Raw genomic sequence first — 23,103 nt, 5'->3', positions numbered from 1 at the left:
AAAAAATTATTTCATTAAGGGTATTTAGGGGATTTCAAATTATTTTTTTGTAAAAAATAAACGAAAATGGTGATATTTGTAATATAACATTTTTTAGGGGATGTATATGTCATTTATATTAAACTGGAGGGATATGTCTGATATTTCTAAAAATAGAGGGGATAAATCTCGCATTTCGATTAAACACAAGGGATACTCGTGATATTTTCCCTATTTTCATTAATTAATTTTTTATTCAAATAAATATTTAAACAAAAGGGTAAAACCGGAAGTAAAAAATTGGTTTAATTGCAACGTCATCAAAATTGGCTATTTAAACAAAAATCTTAAAATTTTGGCTAGTTTGCAATTCTAATGTTTTAGATGGCTTAGTTAGTGTAATTTGTTATTTTTTAGAAAATATATTAATTTGTTTCAATTTAATTATAATTCGCCAACGCCAAAAATTGTAAAAATAAAAATTATGAATTCAATTATATAAACAAAAAATTATTATATTAGCAGTTGGATCTATTGGTTTAGGTTAGTGCCGAGGGTTACACTTATTTGATGAGCGTGTTGGGATTGAACTTGGCGGGCTTGAGTGTGCGAACGCGTGTTGCGAGCGATATTTCTTCTTCAAGCTTGAGCGGGAATTCCGGAGGCGGTGTTTCGGGGAGGCATTTTGGATGCAAAATGGCATCGGTTAGTCTTGAAAGGAGTGGACTCTTGGTCTTTGAGAGATTTTTCTCACGGAGAAATACGGTTTCCGGCGGGAATATCATGATTGTCCTCGAGATCCCCTCCTTCTAGCGCCAAAATGATAATGGGATTTTTCGCATAGCATTTGCGACGTGCATTACATGGAGGAGTCTGGCTTCACACGTCGTGAGTGAGAGATCTCCTTCCTTGGCTCCGAGGAATTAGAGGTATCGAGTGTTAGAAATCACAAGATTTTTTGGGGTATGCGATCTTGATGCTAGAGAGAACTTTCTTTGGTCGCAAAGGGATTGACGGATGGGGACAAGCCCAAAAATCCAAGATCTCTTAGGGTCCTTAGGTGAGTAGTTCTAGGTGGTGATGAATCTCCGAGTGGCTTTCTTCCTTGACTTGGATGGCTTGGATCCTTCTTGCTTTTTTTCCTAAGTCAAAGAAATAGGAGACTAATGAGCCAATAATGGGGTGTTCCTCTATGTAAAGTGAGGAGCCTGTGAATTTGGTTTTAACAAGCCCCTGGACACTTTGAGAGAGTTGATGTAAGGAATTTGTTATGCTATAGAGTATAAAATGGATGAAAATGTGAGGAAATGTGTAGAATGTGATTTGTCTGCAATTTTAGAGAGAAAATAAGTAAAATGTAACTCTTTTGATGGTATTGGCGGTGTTCTTGAGTGTACTGTAGTAGACAATAGATGGAGATAAGTGGAGAAAAAACGGAGATATGCATGGAATTGTGGTGATAAGTAGAGAAATAGTAGAGAGTTGTAGCGGAAAAGATGGTGATGGAAGTATAGAATGCCTTTTTATGTGATGGTAATGATGGAGAAAGAGTGGTGTTCTAGATGTGATGGGTGAAGAGAGAATAAAGGTGTTTGTGGATGCGCTGAGAGAGAAGATCAAATAGGTTGAGTGGTAACCTGTATAGAGTTTTTATATGAAAATTGTGGTCTCTTTTATGTGGTGAAAAGCGGATTTCTGTAGAGTTTTTGAGGTGTTAGTGTTACGATGAATTGTGGGTTTTGATATGAAAATTGTTGTCTCTCTTTAGCCATGTAAAGGTTTTGCTCATGGCAGCAAGGGTTTGTGACATGCTTTATAGGGGTTGGCAAGGCTCCTTGCACTCATGTCATGGCCTCGTTTTGGGATCTGTGCCACACGTGTTTTTTCTTTCTTTTGGTGGGTCATATTCCGACAGCGAAAAATAATGCATTAACAACAGATTTATTATTATTTATACACATATTTTATTTCTAAAAAAAATCACTCTAATATTTTTGTAATTTTCTTGAAAAAGAACCATATAACTCAAACTCAGGAATTTTATATTAGTGCGCGAGAAAGTGTTCCACCACTTAAACTATTCCACTTAATTCATTTAATATTTTTTTTATATATTAATATTAAAATTTACTTTTTTAGTCACAAAACCAAATAAAGATGGAGTGGGGAAAAAACTATAACCAATTGAGTATTTTTTGTTTATTTCTATTCTAGTTTCCTGTTGGATTTTATTCATAAGGATGATTCATAATCCTATTATGAGTTTAGGATTCGAATGACATATTTTCTCCTTAATGTTGTGAAATAACAAAATCAACCAAAAATTGTAAAACTAAAGCAAGACATAATTACAAATAAAAATAAATTAAACATAAATAATAAATTTGAAAATAAAAATCAAACATAAATCGGTGGATTATGACAGTGAAAGATGTCGGCAGAGCACGGTATATATATATATATATATATATATATATATAGAGAGAGAGAGAGAGAGAGAGAGAGAGAGAGAGAGAGAGAGAGAGAGAGAGTACTCACCATAGGCGGAGCTCTCAGTTCAGGTAGAGAAGGACAGGTAATGAGTGGATCTCTAGTAATGAGGAGCTTTTCGAACAAATTAAAAAACAAGAAGAGAATGATGTGATGAGTCCTTATAAAAATGAGCGATCCAAACAGCTTGAATGTTACGAAATGTAGAAGCAACAAAGCAAACCGTGGCATGTGTTTTTAAATCTCGATAGGAAGCGGACAAGTCGGTTCTGACGAAAAAAATATCGATTTTGAATGGTGTCCCTTTCTAAAAGTCATGTTTGTAATAGTGCAAAGAAATTTAAATCGGGATTTGATTCTAAATCTCGGTAAAGGTGTTAGAAGTAAAAAAAATTATCTTATAAAGGCAAACTGCTCTATCTAAAGTTTTTGCTTCTAATAATCATACAAATAATAGTGTTAAGAAATTCACAACGGACATTTGTTTATGAAAGTTCAAGATTATTTGTTTATGAAAGTTCAAGAAATTATCACATCAACGATATGAACTATATTTTGACCAGGGTATATAATAGGGTGCTCTAGCTTACTAGCCTTTTTAAAATTTAGAATTGTGAAATAGTCAACGTTTTAGTAATATTTGATAATTAGCCAATCTTTAACGTAATAAGGCATAATTACCCTTATTTTTTCCCCTAATTCTTTGCCGAGAATAGATTAAATGAAAATAATTTATCTATACCTAAATACTCTCTCTCTCTCTCTCTCTCTCTCTCTCTCTCTCTCTCTCTTCGTTACATTTTTAGCCATAACAAAAGTTGAAAAAAGCATCGCAGTTAATAGTCGGTAATAACTGTTAATAGGTTTCTACCAGAGGCCTATTAACAGTTATTAACGAATATTAGTTGAAGCAGAAACCTATTAACAATTATTAATGATTATTAACTGCGTTTTTTTTATGTTTTTGAGCTTTGTCCATGGCTAAAAAATGTGACGAGAGAGAGAGAGAGAGAAAGAGTGAACGTGAAAATAGAGAGAGAGTGAGATATCTGAGATCCTAATAATTAGGGATTTTGAATAATAAATTAGATTTTATTAATTTCGAAAATAAATTATATTAACTAATTAATAAGGGTAAAAATGGTATAAACAATGTGCCACATAAGCAGAATGGCTAGAAATCAAAAAAATCTGAAACGTATGACAAAATAAAATTATTAAGTTTGAATAGGCTTAGTCGGTTACAAATCTCTATATAATAATACACACTTGACATAGTAAATTAATTTTTGTGAATAACATTACTTAATTAAGAATGTAAAATTGTTGCTTTTATCATTTTAGTTGTTTTTTTTCTTCCAATTTTCGTTGTTTTTTTTCCTAATATATTAAGTAATATAATTCACCAAACACCAGTAACTAAAGACTTAATTTAATTAACAGGTGAAGTTAATTTAGTTAACTGCAGACTAGTCGACTATTTTTTTTAATAAAATAAAAACTTGGGTTATAATCACAAAACGAGCAAGTGGCTAATTGTAATAAATTTCTGTATGAAAAATGACAAAAAAAATTGAAATTTAAATGAAAGAAATAGTTAACATATACACAAATGTGCATAAATTTAATTTATGTTAAAATTAATTTAATTTAAAGTCATAAATTGCTTGTATACATCATCAACATTTATAATACTATTTTTCTTAACAGTTTGACTATTTTAGTGATAAATTAACTTTCGAGTAGTAAGCATAGTTTGTTTACTCGTGATCGGCTAGATGCTAGCACTCAGATGTTGATATACCAGCTCATTGTGTTTAACTGTATTAATTGGCAAATCAGGCATGAGTGATCACAATGAGTTATTTATTCACATCACGATTGAGGTTATTACAAAAATACTATTAAATTGAGGTTATTACAAAAATACTATTAAATTATAAGGTTTAAGTGTTGAGCTAAATAAAATATTTTTTGTAATTTGATAATGACTAGTATATGCATAGAAGGATAATTCACAAATTATTTTGTTATATTTATAATTGTTTGTTCTCCACTTTTTATTTTGTTATTTGGAGAAATTTTTTAATTTTCTTTTTTGCTATTTAAACTTTTAGCGTTTATCAATATATTTTTATGAGGGGTCATTTATCAAAAAAAAGAAACGGTACTCTTGGAAAATGAATCATATATGGAAACGGTATCGACATAGAGTTATGGGATATGATAAACAAAAATTTAGATATCATTTATATAATAGGATTGCTAATTAAATTAATTTAAATAAGAGAGTTTTAATTGAAAACACAACCTAAACTCTTTTTACTCACATGTCGATGTCCTCATGTGATGCATTGCGTGTGACTAATAGTCGACAAGATGTTGTTAAGAGTTGCACCAGTCACGATCGTATCAACCACTGCTCGAATCGATATCGTAGTCTTTCAAGTCGTGCCTCCGAAAAAAGAGGCCTAAGAGTAGGTTAACTCCAAACATATTTACGTGAAAATCACGAATAACCTATACATATTTATGTATAACTTCAGTAACGAGCGAATACAGTCATTTTTCTTCTCACTCGGACCTCACAGTTTTAGTATTAAACTGGAATTAATTTTTTATTGAAATTAGCATTGAAGTGTTGGAATTCCACTTAACATCTTACTTTCTATTTATAACTTTTGAAAAGTACAAGAATGAGAGCCATTGTGGACCTCAAACTCAAGAAAATAAAATCTCACTTGATTTATATTTTCTCAACTAACTAATCTTGGTTGTTAGTTGAGATAAATATCCAACTTCTTAGTCACGGAGGCAATGCCACCATACTTACTATTTTTTGGATTGTAAGTAGTTTAATTTTCAGAATACCGATTTATATTGTTCATTTACTCTTTTATCTTTATTGTGGGTTGTACTCACGTACATTTTCAACAAAATTTTTGCATACAACTTTGTTTGCCATTGTATGTTTTTAGGGCCTTCTGGTAGCGCATAAGTTGTTCCATATCCCAATCGAGTTCATCAATGGATTCTAGGTCGTAAAACCATCGCCAATTAAATTATCAGAACTTTAATAAAGATAATTTAGCATTGGAATTTTGAGAAATGGTTATAAATTTAAAATTCCTATATTTAAAATTGCGTATTTAATATGAGATTTGGAGATGAATATGAGAAATTGAAGATTTTTTCTCAAAATCATAATCATGACAAATATATTAGTGAGCTTTATAAAGAGATTTATTAGTATCTAGCCTCTATTAAGAGGCGAGATTAAAATAGTAGCCAAACTATCAATTTATTTTAAAAGATAGCCAACATTGATTAAAGTCCCAAAAATATCATTCTCTCCTTCTCTGAAAGGATTATTTACAGCAATGCCCCTTGAACTCCTGCACGTGTAACACTATGCCCCCTCAATTTGAAAACCGTACACAACCAACCCTAAAATCTTGCATCGTAACAAACATAGTCCTTCCGTCAAAATTTATCTGACGGTGTTAAACAAACAAGGGTAAAAACGTATTTTTTTCCTTTTCTTCTTCTTTTTCTCCAGACGCGATCTCGCCCAATCACCGCTACGCCGTCGTGGTTCTCTTGGCTTCACCGTCACCGATCCCAAACATAGGCTCTACGGACGGGTAATCAATACCCGACCCGCACTAGCATGAGCATTTGAGAGGGACGGGGCTGACGATCGGCCATAGGATTCCGACGAACATAAACCCCAAAAAACGGAATCAGAAAGAGAATGTTGACTTTCTAGGGTTTATACTCGTTCTATGAGGGACGCGACGGGACTAGTTTCTTTCCGCAGCGAATCGCGCTCTCCACCTGCGCTTTTATCCCGACCACGGCCGCTCGGTTCTCAGGCGTCTCCGTCACCGAAGCCCCGACAGAGGCTCTCCGATCAAGCAGCCGGAGGGGTTGAGCCCTGGAGGTGGCAGCGCGACTTGGCCTCACGGACATCGCCGCTGATCGACACCACCAAATCCAGGCTCCGCAGAAGATTGAAAAACCCCGTTTCCGGCGAACTTATTGCCGAGGTCGGCGACGACGATCGGCCCTGCGACAGTGTCGGGGTTTGGCGACAAGGCAAAGAGGGGCATTTTGATATGGGCATTTTAACTTCTCTTTAACGATAGGGGCATTTTGATAATTTTCTTTGTCACGTGCTAAAAACGTGACCACACACCCAACGTCCGTCAAAAATATGTGACGGAAGGACTATATTTGTTACGATGCAAGATTTTAGGGTTGGCTGTGTACGATTTTCAAATTGAGGGAGCATAGTGTTACACGTGCAAGAGTTCAAGGGCATTGCTGTAAATAATCCTCTCTGAAACAAAATTCGGATGAAATCACACCACACCCACACCCAAACACCACACCACAATCTTCCTTCGCGATCCACCGGATCTTCGCCGGAGCCTCGGCATTGCCGATGCCGAAGAAGGAGCTTCGGACCCAATCGCCTCCGCCTCATGTCCATTACGAAGAAACTCGCACTGATTTTTCTCACCGGTGGTTCCGATGTTGATTTCGACGTGGTTGTCGCTCAGGTCGCGAATTCCGGGTTGAATCGCGTGTCGAACTCAAGGCGGCGGAGGAGGAGGGGCCGGTGCACGCAGCGGTGGAGGTGCGATTTCAGATTCTAAGGTTTTTTTTGTTTCGACAGTTAATCCGATTAACTGTCACAGTTAATCTCGACGGTTAATCTGATTAACTGTGACAGACCTCTTTCAAAAACGATTTCGAACATCGGCGAGTCTCGCGGTTGCGCCAATCCGGCGGTTCGAAAGTCGCAAGTCCAGTTCTGCATATTAACTGTGACAGTTAAATCGAATTAACACGATTATCCGTGACGATCTTCCTCCGGAAACGATCTCGAACATCATGGAATCTCACGGCTGCACCGTTGAAAGTCACAAGTCCAATCTTGAAATCGCTGGAAGAAGCAGAGATTTGAGAGTTTCGTCGCCGAATGACAATACCTCATTTTTTACGTAGACGTGCGAGACTTCGCCGGAGAATGGAGCAATGCTCGAGGCGATCCAATTAATGACGGCGTTCAAATCGGAAGGTAGGGTTAAGATTTTGCCATTTGAAACTTTGATGAAAACTTGGATTCCGGCGCCGGAGACGGCAGAGATGACAATTAATAAGATTTATTGTTGTTCTTGTTACGGTTAATAAGATTTACTATTGTTTTTATTACGCTTAATGAGATTTACTATTTTTCTTATTATCGTTAATATTATTTACTCTGACAGTTAATAGTAACAACCCTTAAGGGTATTATTAAAATATTGAAATGTTATTAAATATGTTAATAGTTCGACTATAATTTTAAAATAGGAACACTGTTTGTGCTAGATATCTAACTCGTCCCTTTATAAATGTATGTCCATAATCCATAATTTATTTATATGTAGACGAATATTTTATTTACAAGAGAATATGACATCTATTGTTCTTACTTTGAGATTGGTGGGCTTCTATGTTTCTTCTTTATTTTTGTTTTGAAAATGTCTCACATTTGTATAAAATTTTGCACTAAAAAAAGTATTGATTTGGAAACAAATATGAAATTATGAAATGAAACAGGTTAGTGCTGGAAAAAAAAAGAAAGGCAAATACAGTCCATTCCCCATTTCTCAACATCTATCATAAATTTCCGAATTTAAGTGGCCCTAGTCATACTAGTATATCTGTCTTATACGTCGTTTCCTTGAATTTAAAAAAAAAAAATAATCATGTCCAAATTCCCTTTAGAATTCCTCCCATTTATAAACTTGGGCCGCAAAAGGCCCGAGCGTTGAGGCGATTGAGCCCCACAAGACGCCAATTTGAGGACTTTAACTTGTTGGTCTTTGAAGCACAGGAAAGGAGTGGCCGAACCGAGCAAAGTAAAGGAAAGTAACTGGAAAATAAAAACAGGAAATAGATCAATAGTATAAATAAATAATTTTTTTTTGCAAACGAAGAAAGGAAACCACAAAAACTCAGCCAAAGTAGCTTGCGCTCTACTTCTCTCGCTCTCTCCTCGCCGAGAGCGTAGCATGTAAGCCTATTCGCTCGACTGAGTTGTTTTGGGTGAAATTAACTATTCAACCTAAACACCTTCCTTTGATTGCTCTCTTCTGAAATTCCGTTCTTCGCTTCTTTTTTTTTTTTTTTTTTTTTCTTTTAATAGAGTCTATTGTTCGATTTGGTTGAATAGGTGGAACATATTCGAAGGAGATCTAAGTCATTCCCTAATTGCTCGCGTGCACGGTCATGATCGGTATTCATACCAAGGTAATTGTGATTATCGAATATGATCTTGCTAGTTTATAACATATATATAGGAGGTCTGTGAGGTTTTTTTTAACTCCCATGGGTAGATAACGATTTTTGCTGTGTTCGGAACTGTACGGCGGTGAATTTGTTGGTCAATTGTTCTGAGGATATATTAGTCACTGACAAATTCAATCGTGGGGACAGTGTGATATATGTAACTTCGATTTGTGGTGCTGAGTGTGTATTACTATTTTTCTTTCTTACTTTAAAAAACATCACTACGTGCCTCAAGAATTTGAAAATAAGTCATGGTATAAATTATGCATCAAGTTTTGTTGTGAAAAAACATGTACGCTCGTCGCCATTGTTTTGATTTATTTCTGCTCTCTTACTGCGCGTTTAGTGAAGTTATTGCTGTTACTGCAATGATAAAAGTAACAAGGTTTTGTTCTTTTTGTAACCTTCCATGGGTTAAATGGTGATGGTGTTTGCAAGCTCATGGCTATATAACTATTTTTTGATAGATTTTGGAGCTAACTGATGACTTTATATGTTTTGTTTTATAGACAACGTAGATCGATAGAAGTGTGAGCGTTCTTTTTAAAGACAATGTCATTTAACTGCACACTTTTTCTCATCTCTGCATGTAGAAAAGAGAAACTGCAGAAATCACATGTTCTTTGCTCTCTCATAATTTTGTGAATAGTGTCTGTCCTATATGCAATCATTTATTGAATTACATGGTTTCGTTCGCCTGTGCCATTTTCTTCTACAGATAAAATGTCTTGAGAAATCATTGACTGAATTGTTGCGATTTGCAGCTTTCAATGACGGAGAAAATGCAGAAATTCAATGGAGCATCGTATTCGAGGGAAGTCGAGGAAGGATCTTCCATTACGAATGAGGGAAAGGGTAGCTATTTATTAGGTTACCCAGCGTACCCTCCGAATCTTTATATTTGGCCAACTTATCTTCCTAACTATCAAATCGCGCTGCAGAACCACTACTATCAGATAGAAAACCAACTCTACCCTATGAGTGGATTCTACGTTTCAGATGATACCCTTTATCAATATCCGATCGTCTATACCTATTCAGCCCAAGTCCCTCAACCCGAGCTCAACACCAAGCAAGAGTTTGACTATTTTTTGGTTATCGATTTCGAGGCTACTTGTGACGAAGAGAAGAATGCCCAGCCTTATCCTCAAGAGATTATCGAGTTCCCGGCTGTCCTTGTGAATAGTACGAACGGGAAGATTGTTGAAAAATTTCAAGTATACGTACGCCCTACTCATAATCAACAGCTGAGCAGATTTTGCAAGGAGCTTACTGGCATTCAACAAGAACAGGTTCGGAAATACTCTGAATTTTTTTTTTTTTTTTTACTACATTGAAAGTGAGATCTTTAAGCTTTCTGCTCAAGTAATCTTTATGTGTTCTTGATTGGTTATTGTTTTAAAAGTATTAGGTTGACAAAGGTGTAGTTTTGAGCGTGGCTCTGCTTCAGCACGATAGATGGCTCGAGATGAAGGGTGTTAAGAAGACTAACTTTGTTGTGGTTACGTGGTCGAACTGGGATTGCCAGGTCATGCTGGAATCTGAATGTCGATTCAAAAGTATCGAGAAGCCACCGTACTTTGACAGGTATGAATTTAATGCAATTGCTAGGGACATCATCTTAGAATACAACTGGGATTTTGTGCGTTCGAACCCCCTTGGAATATGCTATTGATCGTGGACACTAATTTGAGAGTTCTTCTAAAATTTGAATTTAAATTATTTTTTTCCTATATGGTTTGCAAGAAAGAACATACTCTCTCTTGACATTATTCATGAGGTTGTAAAAATTGGAATCTGGTTGACTTTTTTATTGTTTTTGTTTTTTGTTTTCATTCTGCTGCTGTTTGATTTCTTTTATGTTTCGAAAAATGTTTTGTAGTAATTCGAGAGACCATTGGTTTTCATGTTTAGTAACCCATCCCAGATAGAACTGATTGGCTCAAATTTTCCTTATACCAAACTTCCAAATGTCAAATTAATCGCGTTTTCGAGTAAAAAAAAAAAAAAAAATTGTCTGCTGAAACGATAGCGACCAGAAAACTCGTATATAAAGTTATAAACTAAAGAATTTCCTGTTTATAATTTTTTTGCAGATGGATAAACCTGAGGGTCCCATTCCACAAGGTGTTTGGAGAAGGGATACGGTGCAATCTGAAAGAGGCCGTCGAGCTGGCGGGCCTCACGTGGGAAGGCCGGGCCCACTGCGGCCTCGACGACGCCACCAACACCGCTCACCTTCTCACCAATCTCATGCAACGAGGCATTCACTTCTCCGTGACCAACACGCTGACGTGTCACCCCTCTCAGATGAAGGCCCGAGTGGTTTAACTGTTGGGTTCTTTTTAATTTTTACTTTTTAAATATCTTTAATTTAGGGTTCTGTTCCAAACAAACTTTAACTTTAGATTTTGAGTATATATGAGGTGTGCGACATTTTAACACCTTCGGTGCATACTCTATTTATATTTATTATATTAACAACGAAAATGGCAATGTATGATTGCTAGTTCTTTTTTTTTTGGTCGTCCTGGTTTGTGTATTGTATTATCATATAATATGCAACAAATGAAGAATGCCAACAGTTTACGCCGATGGAGTGGACAAACATTATTAATCTGGGAAAAATTATACGGGCTAAGCCATTTGAAACGTGTAAATTGCAATCTAATGGTATCTTGGTCCGTATAAATGTCAAATATACCATCTAGAGTATTTTCGTGCGAGAAGAACTCAACCTACTACAAGCAAAGAAATCTTCAATCGCACGCATTCTTCTCTAAGAAGCGTCATCGAACGGAGCTTTGGAGTGTGGAAAAAAAAATGGAGAATCCTAAAAGTCATGCCGAGTTATCCATTCAAAAATCAAGTAAAAATAGTTATCGCAACTATGACACTGCATAACTATATTCGAATATATGCAAGACAAGAGATGAATTTTAAAATATTCGATGAGACAGAGGGCGATGGCGAAGGGGATGAAAACGACACAACTGAGGATCAAGATGAAGAGTGTCAGACTTCTTCGAGTAGTATGGACAAGTTAAGAGAATAGATTGCTACAAGTTTAGTAGAAACGATAAATTTGCAGTTTAAAGTTTAGTAGAAACGATAAATTTGCAGTTTAAATTTTTGTCAATAATTAAAATAACTTTATATTAAATATAAAATAAATTTTTGTTGTCTATATTTATCTAATTTATAATTATAATCCATATATATGCATATAAATAAACATATTAATAATTATTATTTAATTTTTAAGAATATGTCTATTTTAATCTTTTTATTATAATATATTTATTTTATTAAACGCTAAATCAGTTTTTATTATCAGCAATAATTATTTTATAAACAATTTATCAAACTTTTGTCAATTAAAAAAAAAACAATTTAAAAAAAAAAGTTCTTTTTTTTTAAATCAAAGCTATGCCAAAATGATGGCGTCAATATTCAAACTGAAGGTTGATCCAATTTTTGATATATATAAAAACGAAGTCCAATAACAGTCCAAAACGAAGTCTATGCTTCCACTTCATCCGACTCCTAAACTCCGTCGTACTACAGGCTCATGGACTCCAATTTCCGATCTCAAATCCTCACCCTCTCTCTCCTCCTTCTCCTCCTCTTCTTCTTCGCCTCTCCCTCAGCTTCCGACTCCAACCAGGTAATTCTCGTTCCATCACCGTTTGGTTATCCGGAGAAAGAAAGAGCGGGAAAAAGTGAGCCGCTTTCTCTCGGACTTTGCAGTTCTGCGATGCTGGAATCGGATTCGGAGAGCCGGCGTGCGGGGCTTCGGCGCGGAGGATTCTGATAAAGGGAGGGACTGTGGTCAACGCTCACCATCAGGAGGTTGCGGATGTGTACGTTGAGGACGGGATTATTGTAGCTGTCAAGCCTCATATTAACGTAACTCTTCTCGATTGGATTTTTTTCCGTCTATCTTGAGTTTTTTCTTTTCTTTCTTTCTTTCTTTCTGTTTTTAGAAGTGGTGAAGGAGCTCTAAACTTGAACTTAACAGGCGAATTTGATCGTTGACTCTGCGATGAAGCTTTTTTGCACTTTTTTTTTTTTTTTTTTTTTTTTCCTTCAGATTATTTTACAAATTTGGGGTACAAAATATTCACATAAATGTGAAGAAATCAGATGCCATTCACCACTACTAATCACATGTATGATTGTCGTTGTCATTATTTTGTTTTCGAATCCATTAGTGTAACTCCATTCTGGCATCTAAGTACTTAGCTTTGTATTTATTTAACAGGTCAATAGTTGACATTTCTTTCTAGAAATCATGAAAAATGATGGGACATAGAAAGCCTAGGATATGTAGTTGCCATGAGTTCGAAAAACGAGTCTCATCATTGAGCACAGTAATGCCGAGTCACTAATAACCATTTTTTAGGCTGTCTATCAGTTCAAATAATATCTATAATTCTGTTCGGGCTGGTGCCAGGTTGATGATGATGTCACTGTGCTTGATGCTACTGGGAAGTATGTAATGCCAGGTTAGATTGCTTGCCGTGTGAGGACTTGAAACTTATTTTATCGTTTTCATGTTCTGATCTAGTGATTCTGTCAAGTGACATGGTTTTATAGTGCAAGACTATCTAATTCAGAATAAACTTTCGGGCTCTAATCTTTTCAGCCTTTTCTTTCGTGAAGATATCTTGTCCTCTCGGTTCTTACTTTTTATGTCTTTAATTCCAATAAATATACATTTGTTTATTTTTATGTTTTTTAATAAGAAAATTGGTCTATTTTGAGCTTTACATATACTATATTGTTAGTATTTTTATTTATGACGATACTAGTATTCGTTTTTAAATATTAACAGGAGGGATCGATCCTCATACACACCTTGCTATGGAGTTTATGGGCACTGAGACCATTGATGACTATTTCAGTGGTCAGGCCGCTGCGTTAGCTGGAGGAACAACCATGCACATTGACTTTGTTATACCTGTTCATGGTAGTTTGATGGCTGGTTTTGACACCTATGAAAAAAAATCCCGTAACTCCTGTATGGATTACGGTTTCCATATGGCAATTACAAAATGGGATGACACTGTTTCGAAAGAAATGGAGATAATGGTTCAGGAAAAAGGTTAGTATTTTGTACTCATGTGGTTTTTTTATAGTATTTCGTACATAAATATCTAGTCAACTTAATTAACTTACTATTTCCAAAATTTAGGAATAAACTCCTTCAAGTTCTTTTTGGCCTACAAGGGGTCACTCATGATCAGTGACGAGCTTCTTCTACAAGGATTCAAGAAGTGCAAGTCTCTCGGTGCTTTAGCGATGGTTCATGCAGAAAATGGAGACGCAGTGTACGAAGGACAACAAAGAATTATAGAACTTGGTATCACTGGTCCTGAGGGACATGCTCTTTCAAGGCCACCAATGGTAAATTTTAACGTACCTTGTTTTCAGGTTTATAGTATCGAGAATTCATTATTCATAAAGGAAAAATAAAAATTTACATTGAAAGAACATTTAATATGAACTATTGTTTGAGATTAATTATAAATGTTCATCCGCTGTTTGTTGACCTCATACAATGTAACTAACTTAGGGTGAAATTATACTGTAGTGAAGTAAGAGTTATTAGATCCAAGCTTAGAACAATTGAAAACATATAATGGTAAAGTACGTACAAATAGGAACTATTATGATAAAAAAACACCCATTAAGAGTTGCCTACTCAAGAAGAGTCAAGAAGGGTGCTATTGTGGAGAAACCATGAGTATTTTAATACTTCAGAGAATGATATGTGGATGCTAATTGGCAAGTATGTTTCTCATTCATCATAAGGCGTTATGTGTACTTGTCATGATGTAGTCTAGATATATTAGTAGGTCCCATTGTGTGAAGTTACTTACTGAAGAATGTAAACATTGTGAAGGAGAGAGTGAGCCTCTCGAGCACAATATGCTTAAATTATTTATTTATTTATTTATTTTTTCCAGTGAATCAAATTTCCATTGAATACAGCTATCGCTTATCGATGAAATTACTACTGTTTGTCTCGAGTCTTCTGTGCTGTGCAATTTAGTTTACACGCCCTACCTTATTTTTTTTATTTTTCTTCCTTTATTTGTTTCTATTTCATACTTGATATGTTTGCGGTTTGAACATTCTATTGCTTAATGAATCTAGTGAGACTAAAATCTTCTACGAGGAGATCCAAGTGTTCCTGTTTTTTGTATTTGACTATGAACTCGGAAGCGTTATTAAAGTGTTATCTTTAAGTTTTCCTTATGTATCGCTATTTACTCTTGTAGCTAGAAGGAGAGGCAACTTCTCGAGCAGTTCGATTGGCCGGTTTTGTTAACACTCCTCTCTATGTAGTGCATGTGATGAGTATTGATGCTATGCACGAAATTGCGAAGGCTCAGAATTCAGGTTTGTTGTAGTCTTACTAGCATTATTAATTTTCTTTCACACATCAGGAACTGAGATATTTTGTAGTAAAAGTTGCCTGTATTGGTAGTTGTAAAGTTAACTTGACCCTATATTTTATTAGCTCATACATTATACTGCAATATATATCTTCATTTGATGGTCTAACTTCAGAAGGCTACTTTTCATCTTTAGGGCAGAGGGTTATTGGCGAGCCAGTAGTTTCTGGCTTAGTCCTTGATGATTCCTGGCTTTGGCATCCTGATTTTGTCACTGCAGCAAAGTAAGAATGTGCACCCAATTTTGTTTTTAGTACCGCTTTTATAGCTACTAATTTTTCTTGTCGTGCATATTAAACAATTGACATTTCAGATATGTTATGAGCCCCCCTATAAGAGCAGCAGGACATGACAAGGCCCTTCAAGCTGCTCTCGCTGCGGGTGTTCTTCAGGTTTCTCCCTTTTCATTCAAAATAATGAAATAAAAAAATGTCACGGTCACAAATTTTTATTCAACTAGGCCTGTGTGTTCGCACTCTGCCGATATGCTCTTTAACAAAGTTAAACATTTCACAGAAGTATCATTTACTTTATAGCAAACTCCAAAACATATCTATAAATTACATTATATCCTCACCCCTACACTTTTGTGATGTGGAAAACGCCAGGCCGTTTTTTATGTCACATTTTAAATAATTTTGAAATCAAGAGCTTAAAGGGTTGTTTTCATGTAGACAAAGAAATGAGCTAATGTACTGGCCATCATCGGGAGGAACATCTGTGAACTTAATGTATCATGACCTGGGTTGAGAAATAGATAGCTATATTGATTTCAAATAATTCTAGGATGTTTTCCTTACTCTCTTTAGGGCATATATAATTTTTCTGGGATGCTTATATTGAGCAGTTGAGAAAAAATGTTAATTTAAGTGGATAAACTCAGAAAAGGAAGTTCTAAAAGTTGTGCTATATGATCGGGATACCTATTCCCAAGGTCAAACAACATTCGGAAACTTGCGATTGTTTTCTTTCTGATTTCTTTATGGGTCTTTTAGCTATATAGCTATTTGACTTATAACGTTTTGTATAATAGCCAACATTTTGTAAATTTTCTGTAAATAGTCATCTCAACTTATTTACGTCACTCAGAAAGACAAAAAAACCCAAATAGGCGGGAATTTTTTTTGGGTATTTTTTGTCTTTTTGAGTGCCGTAAATAAGTTGAAGTGGTTATTTACAAAAAATTTACAAAAATGTTGGATATTTAGCAATTCTTAGACTTTCGGTGGCTTATTTGGCTAATTTTTTGTTTCTTTATTTACTATTATTTTAATATTATAAGTAACATCTAGGCGTGTTTAGCTTGTAGGAACTGACCATTGTACCTTCAACTCTACCCAAAAGGCTCTCGGGATTGATGATTTCCGGAAAATCCCAAATGGAGTTAATGGTAATGGCATTAAATTCCAAGAACTCAACATAGAGCTCTGGATGAGGGCAGATTTCAAGTACAAGTCTCTCATTGTTGATATTGTAATGATGATCTAGGTATTGAGGAGCGGATGCATCTTGTCTGGGACACAATGGTGGTAAGGGCAATCATTTCTTCTATATTTATTTAAATAGTTCAAGCAACTTGGAGCCAGTCAATGTTAAAGGCCTTATCTCCCACTCTTCCTTCAGGAATCTGGTCAAATTTCGGTTACTGACTATGTCAGGGTAACAAGCACTGAATGGTATTTTCTCTTCTTTGTTAGCCCAATCAAACTATTCCTTCTTAGGTATTTAGGGTTAACATAAATGTATGGAATTGAATATCTAATGGGCATTATAAGGGTGTCAGATGTAAATGAAGCAATATTTTTTTTTATTATTTTTCAGTGCTAGAACCTTCAACGTATATCCAAAGAAGGGAGCGATTCTTGTTGGGTCAGATGCAGATATAATTATACTCAATCCAAATTCAAGCTTTCACATAAGTGCAAAGTCACACCATTCTAGATCTGACACAAATGTGTATGAAGGAAGGAGAGGAAAGGTAGTCTTCATATCCATGGTTTCTACATATATATACATATTTATTCAAAAAAACCAAACTACTGGGCTACACTACGACACGAGAGAACTATATACACTGCTACTGTTCATTTGTGTTTGTACTAATATAGGAAATAAGATGCTTATAATTATACCAGAGCATCCCACTTACACCGGCCAATCTGGCCTTATATTTGTTTTATTTGATCCCATCATCTTGCAAAATAAATAAGAAATTAGTAATTCCAACCGCGTCAAAGAGGTCATGTTTGAGTTATAAAAAAAGTCTCCATTCAAAGTAGAGAAAAAAAAAAAGATTAGAAATTATTGGTTGGGTCTTGTTTAGAATTTAGGATCATCACGAGATACAACGCGACAATAAGTTTCAAGTTAGTTATACGGAGAAGTGAATGACTATTTAACCATTGCACATTATGCATCCCTGCCGGAAATTTGCCCGCTGATTTGTGGTTTGGGCATGGTTTTAATCCATGCCATATCTCTTCCTCGTAGTTCCTCTCGAGAAAGCATCTAATCGGTATTATTATGTCTAATAAAGTCTTGATGCTATTTGTATCTTCTTCTCTCTAGATACTCAAGTTCATGTTTTATTTTTCAGGGCAAAGTTGAAGTGACCATTGCCGGTGGAAGAATTGTTTGGCAAAACGACGAGCTTAAGGTTGTCCCAGGTTCTGGAAAGTATATAAATATGCCTCCTTTCAGCTATCTCTTCGATGGATTAGACAAGGCAGATGCTAAATACCTATCTTCCATGCGAGCCCCAGTTAAGCGCTCTAAATCAGCAGCTTAAAAACTACATGTCTTGTTCATTTCTTGATTTGTAATTATCACTCGAAGATAGGTAGTTATAAAAAAAAAAATTGGAATAATGACCAATAAGTTTACGTGGTTATAGAACATGGTAGTATGTTACTTTCTGCATACGAACAGAAAACTTATTCTTATCGTTTTATTGTTCATCTAATGTGCATATACGGGTGCTAAAGTAATTAAACTCAAACTCATAGTTATATAAAATATATAATATGCTTATTACATGTTCACATTGCAACGTTACTAAAACTTGTCAAGTTTCATTCCGATGAACAAAAGTCATCTATAAATTTACAGGACATTAGCAGAGAACAATATGGTTGGAGGCTTTTGATTAGTAATTGGGATTAATGGGTAATCAAGGTCTTATACAACAGTTAATGTAGGTCAGAATCTTCTTCTTCCTCTGCAACGAAAAAACAAAATTAGAAGAAAGAAAAAAACTGTTAAGTTCAGTTTAGTATTCTCTCTCTCTTTTCTGTTTCAAGTTTCCATGATGACCAATTTCATGGTCTACCTTGTTTTGGCCCATGTGCGTTGACCAAGGGGATATGGACCAAAACAAGCGAACATGTCATGTGTGTACTAATTAACTAACTAGAGCAAGAAAACAGGCACTCATGCTCGATGAAATGTAATGATGCAAGTTATGAACGATGAGCTCATAGAGAGAGAGAGAGAGAGAGAGAGAGAGAGAGAGAGAGAGAGAGAGAGAGAGAGTCATACCATGACCGAGTCATCTTGCTGGAGATGAGGAGCCATGAGTTCTCTCTCGTTGCCGATGCTGGCGCGCTTAAACTCGCTCAGGTCAGTCTTGTGGTGCTTCCTATTTGCCCGAGCTCGCGAGAAAACCATGGAGTAGTCCGTTCCTCCAGAGCTCTTGTGGTCCCACCCTCCAAATTGAGGAACAGACATCCAATTATTTTTCTGAAAATCACAGAACATACACATTGTTAGATACCATTTAACTTAGATGAGAGATGTTATGGATTACTTAATGCACTTCTTGAACTTGTATTGGTTAACATCCCCTTGGTCAACGCACATTGACCAATACAAGCTCACTTAAATGAGATGGAAATGATATGGACAGGGCTGGTTGGTTCTTGAACTTGTATTGGTTAATATCCTCTTGGTCAACGCACATTGAGCGACACAAGCTCACTTAAATGAGATGAAAACTATATGGACATTTGCTGTTGGTTTCTTGAGCTGGTATTGGTTAATATCCCCTTGGTCAACGCACATTGACCAATACAAGCTCAAGTATATAGGCTTCTAGACCTTCTACTGGTTAATGACCCTCTTTGGTCAAAGCTTATTAGCCAGTACAAGCTCAAGTGTTTTCTGGCTCACAAGTCGAACAATTTAACCTATAGGAATACTTGGTCTTGACAATTCATTTCTCTTAAAACATCTCTTTCACTTGCATTCTGTAGTATCAAGTGGAAACAGGCTACTGGGAACAAACTCACATTAGTTAGTATTAGGTAGATATACTAATATAATTAGAGCAGATTTTTCTTTAGGAAAAGAGTAAAACAAATGTATGACATTATCAGGAAAAGAAGCTTAAAATTGAATAGGGGTGTCCAACCACAAGTTGGTTATTATTTAGAAGAGATGAGAGAAAAAAAAAAAAAAAAACGTAGCTTAGTAGCGGACGTGTATTTTTGTAAGGAGTTGAATAAAGTAAGACAAAATAATAATGACTGTTTTCATAATTCTCTTTTTTTTTTTTATCGGATTTTCATAATTTAATTATAAATACAAAATAGTATTTATAACCAAGAAAATTGAATATTGATGCACTATGACTGTTTTCTAATTAGTTTATGTGTTGCTAGATTCTGTCTCACCATAGGAATAAATTTATCAACGCCGGAATTATCAGAGTAAATGATAATAAACAAAACATCAATTTGAAAAAGATATTTTACGTGGTTATGAATTATTAATTTAGTCTTATTGATAAAAAAAAAGACATAATAGAAAAAAAACAAAGTTTATTTTGTACGTCTTTTGGAAAAGGAAACTCTGCTCCTTGACAACCACAAATAATTCATCTAACATTTGCCATCATTCTTGGAAGAAAGTGATAAATATAACGATGGTTCAAAGAGCTAATCTTTTTAGAACTCTTCCGCAAATAATTTTATTTTCCCTTTTCAGATTTCCATAGAAGAGAAAATCCATAGCAGAGGAAAAATAAATTACATGAGAAGTCCCATTTAGAAAGAGAACTAGAATTTCCTACATGAAGGATTAACAAAAGCGTACCTCATGCCGGTCAGCCATGGTAATTCGTCAAAAAAAAGAGGGTGGAATTTAGAAGCTGATTTGAAAAGTTTTCAAATGCCTCAGAAATAACATCAGTTTTACTAAAAATACCAAGTTCGCATTCCTATTCATATCTAATCTGACACGACTATATATAGTCCCAGGGTATATCAAATAATGCTCTCCTGTCATTTTGCCTAATCACGTCCCCTAAAATTTGACAATTAAACTGATTTCAGTTAGAAGCTCTTGGTTAAGTACTGTCAACAGATTGTCGTCTGAGTCGACAAAAAGAAGGATTATACAATAGAAATGGGAGATAAGAGAGATAATATGCCACAAAATATGTCCCAACCGACAGATCGCTTGATTGATTATGTTTATTAATAATATAATAAATTTAGCTAAATTTGGATGATGATGAGGATATCAGCTGATTAGCCATGCCCATTTGGAAAGTTGGATCCTTTAAATAAAAGAGTAGACAACTTTAAGGATGTAAAATTACTCATCCCTTTTTCGCTAACAGATTAAATCAATTGGAACAAAACAAAATAAAGGATATAAAAGTGGCCTCCTTAACCATACGAAGCGATTTTACTCTTCCAAAAAAAAAAAAAAAAAAAAAAAAAAAAAATACAAAGCGATAGCATACACCCCACTTGTTTTGTCCCCTCTCTCCATCAAAATAAAAATTGTATAGTTCGTTACACAGCTCATATTGTGCAAGTTAAATCTTGCTGTACTCTAAAAAATAAAATAAAAAACCCCAAAAGTGTTGAGGTCCGATGTTCCGTATCTCCCTCTACAAAAAAATGCAAAAATAGTTTGGAGTTTTTGGTAGAAGTTTCAATGAAGTTAAGAAATATATACATATATTTTACGATAATTAATTTATTTTTCTGTATTGGATAAAGAAAAGAGTTAATATTAATAGTTAGATACCCATAAAAAGATATACTTCATAAAAAAAGAATATAACAAAGCAAAAAACAAATGAATTCATGACATAGAAATTTGTAATATGCTCATTACCACCAAACTAATCGGTGTACTTTCACTTGTCCATTTATCTTCCTACTAAACTTGCTATAAATTTGATGCTCATCTTGTTGTTCTTCATTTGTTTCGTTTTCATTTATTGTTTATTTCTCACCTAAAGTATAGTAAACTAGAAATAAAAGATGATTGTTTATGAAGAACTCCCTATTGAAAACATAACCATCCGTTGCAATCTAATAATGTTCATCGATGGTAGCATAAGTTGTAAGCAATATATTATAAATTATATGTGCAAAAATAAACTAGCTTTACAAATACTAATTTTAAAGCCAAATAAATTAACAAAAACTAGATCGTATGAAAAATAGTAGACAGATTTATAAAACATACAACAATTGAATAACTTTAACAAAAAAATAAATGAAGAATTCAATTGACCATCGAGGCCAATTAATGGTGTCTTTAAAGCTTATATTGCTCTCTCACGAATACTAGTATGAGCAAAAATCTTCCAAACTAGAATAACGAACGACAAAAGCGCACACCATGGCGTTTGACTCCGAACTAAAACCCTACTAAAAAGTATCACCGGATATAACAAAGAGAGAAAAGAGATGCCAAATAGGAGGTCGTTTTTAAGTTAACTTTGGTGTCTTTGAATGAAAACCACCTTCCACATGTTATAGGCAAACTCCAACAATGTCTATTGGTTCTAGAGACAACATGTTATAAATCACATTGTTATCGCTAAAATTTGGACAATAAGTAAATTGCATGGATGAGACAGAATCCGACTGAGGCTCGACTGACAACCTGCGAACCAAGGTGGTTATTTTCACTCAAATGAATGCAAGATGGAAACAATATGATGGATTTGATTACAAGAACTCTTTTCGGGGACTTTAACCTCCTTCAAACCTTTATACATGGGCATTGCCTGTTAGCTATATTGCTAATAATATGCGGGAATAATAAGACAAATTGCATAACTAAATTAAATAAATAATCATGAACGAAACTAATAAAAATACATACAAAGACATGAGAACCAAAATAAATAAATTAAAATAACTAAACCGGATATCACCAAGAAACCGGTATAGAAAGGGAAATGGAGAACACGTCGAGGCTTGTTTGACAATTTCCTTAAAGCGCTATTGCTCTCCCACCGGGTGCTGGAATAACGTGAGCAACCGCCTCCCAGGATACAATGACGTACGAGAAGAACAAAGCACCAACTTGTTCAGCTCCGGCGAACTTGAACGCATGCCAGAATACTACCACCTACACCGAGGAAAATTGAGAGAAAAGATGGAAAAATAAACTCAAGAAAAAGAGTTTTTTTTTTTATTTTTTTTTTTTTTATTTTTTTTTTATCTGAATGAAAAGACTCCAGTCTTTTATATGCAGTAATATTTGATTAGTTTTTATTAATAAAAAACTGTAGCATCTAATGTACCATATAATGCTATTATCAAATATGACATAAAGTCCTTTTATATGACATAAGAGTGCATATAAGCCTTCAGCCTTTAATGGCTATTAATATGCCAAAACGGTCTGCCACACTAATGCTCAATCAAGCCACTTAATACAAAATTATTGGCTATTTGTTTTATTACAAAAATAACGCAAGAAGAGTTATTCATGTAATAACTAAAAAGAAGGGATAAAATTATCAATAAAGAGATACAGATATAAACACAGCCAAGACAAGCAACCCAAGCCCATCGCG

The 23,103-nt window shown here is 34.9% G+C and overlaps 3 protein-coding genes across 4 annotated transcripts; 2 read left to right on the top strand and 1 right to left on the bottom strand.

Moving 5' to 3' along the window:
* The first annotated feature begins 8,405 nt into the window (after window positions 1–8,405).
* On the top strand, window positions 8,406–11,330 carry LOC149380898 (uncharacterized). Of its 2 annotated transcripts, XM_089629856.1 has the most exons (6): window positions 8,406–8,536; window positions 8,696–8,772; window positions 9,576–9,666; window positions 9,753–10,103; window positions 10,223–10,398; window positions 10,908–11,330. In XM_089629856.1, the coding sequence occupies exons 3-6, from the start codon at window positions 9,607–9,609 to the stop codon at window positions 11,140–11,142; spliced, it is 822 nt and encodes a 273-aa protein (XP_089485982.1). In that variant the 5' UTR covers window positions 8,406–8,536; window positions 8,696–8,772; window positions 9,576–9,606; the 3' UTR covers window positions 11,143–11,330. The 2 variants fall into 2 exon arrangements, with proteins under 2 accessions (XP_089485982.1, XP_089485981.1); XM_089629855.1 differs by having other exon boundaries at window positions 9,576–10,103.
* A 999-nt stretch (window positions 11,331–12,329) lies between these two features.
* PYD2 (pyrimidine 2) lies at window positions 12,330–18,225 on the top strand. The gene is made up of 13 exons (XM_089600888.1): window positions 12,330–12,478; window positions 12,562–12,720; window positions 13,268–13,319; window positions 13,649–13,918; window positions 14,009–14,220; window positions 15,099–15,219; window positions 15,412–15,499; window positions 15,589–15,667; window positions 16,578–16,665; window positions 16,764–16,804; window positions 16,899–16,951; window positions 17,097–17,253; window positions 17,872–18,225. The coding sequence occupies exons 1-13, from the start codon at window positions 12,383–12,385 to the stop codon at window positions 18,061–18,063; spliced, it is 1,608 nt and encodes a 535-aa protein (XP_089457014.1). The 5' UTR covers window positions 12,330–12,382; the 3' UTR covers window positions 18,064–18,225.
* A 67-nt stretch (window positions 18,226–18,292) lies between these two features.
* Window positions 18,293–20,494, bottom strand: LOC149380896 (RPM1-interacting protein 4 (RIN4) family protein). The gene is made up of 3 exons (XM_089600889.1): window positions 20,367–20,494; window positions 18,813–19,013; window positions 18,293–18,492 (listed from the first exon to the last, which is right to left on the bottom strand). The coding sequence occupies exons 1-3, from the start codon at window positions 20,382–20,384 to the stop codon at window positions 18,445–18,447; spliced, it is 267 nt and encodes an 88-aa protein (XP_089457015.1). The 5' UTR covers window positions 20,385–20,494; the 3' UTR covers window positions 18,293–18,444.
* Between the last annotated feature and the right edge of the window lie 2,609 nt (window positions 20,495–23,103).

This window comes from Urtica dioica, chromosome 11 (genome assembly GCF_054948205.1).
Source record: "Urtica dioica subsp. dioica isolate 48M chromosome 11, U.dioica_male_clone48M_v1_H2, whole genome shotgun sequence".
NCBI lineage: Eukaryota > Viridiplantae > Streptophyta > Magnoliopsida > Rosales > Urticaceae > Urtica > Urtica dioica.
The sequence above is the reverse complement of the archived record's forward strand: the minus strand, read 5'-3'. Positions and strand labels throughout refer to the sequence as shown.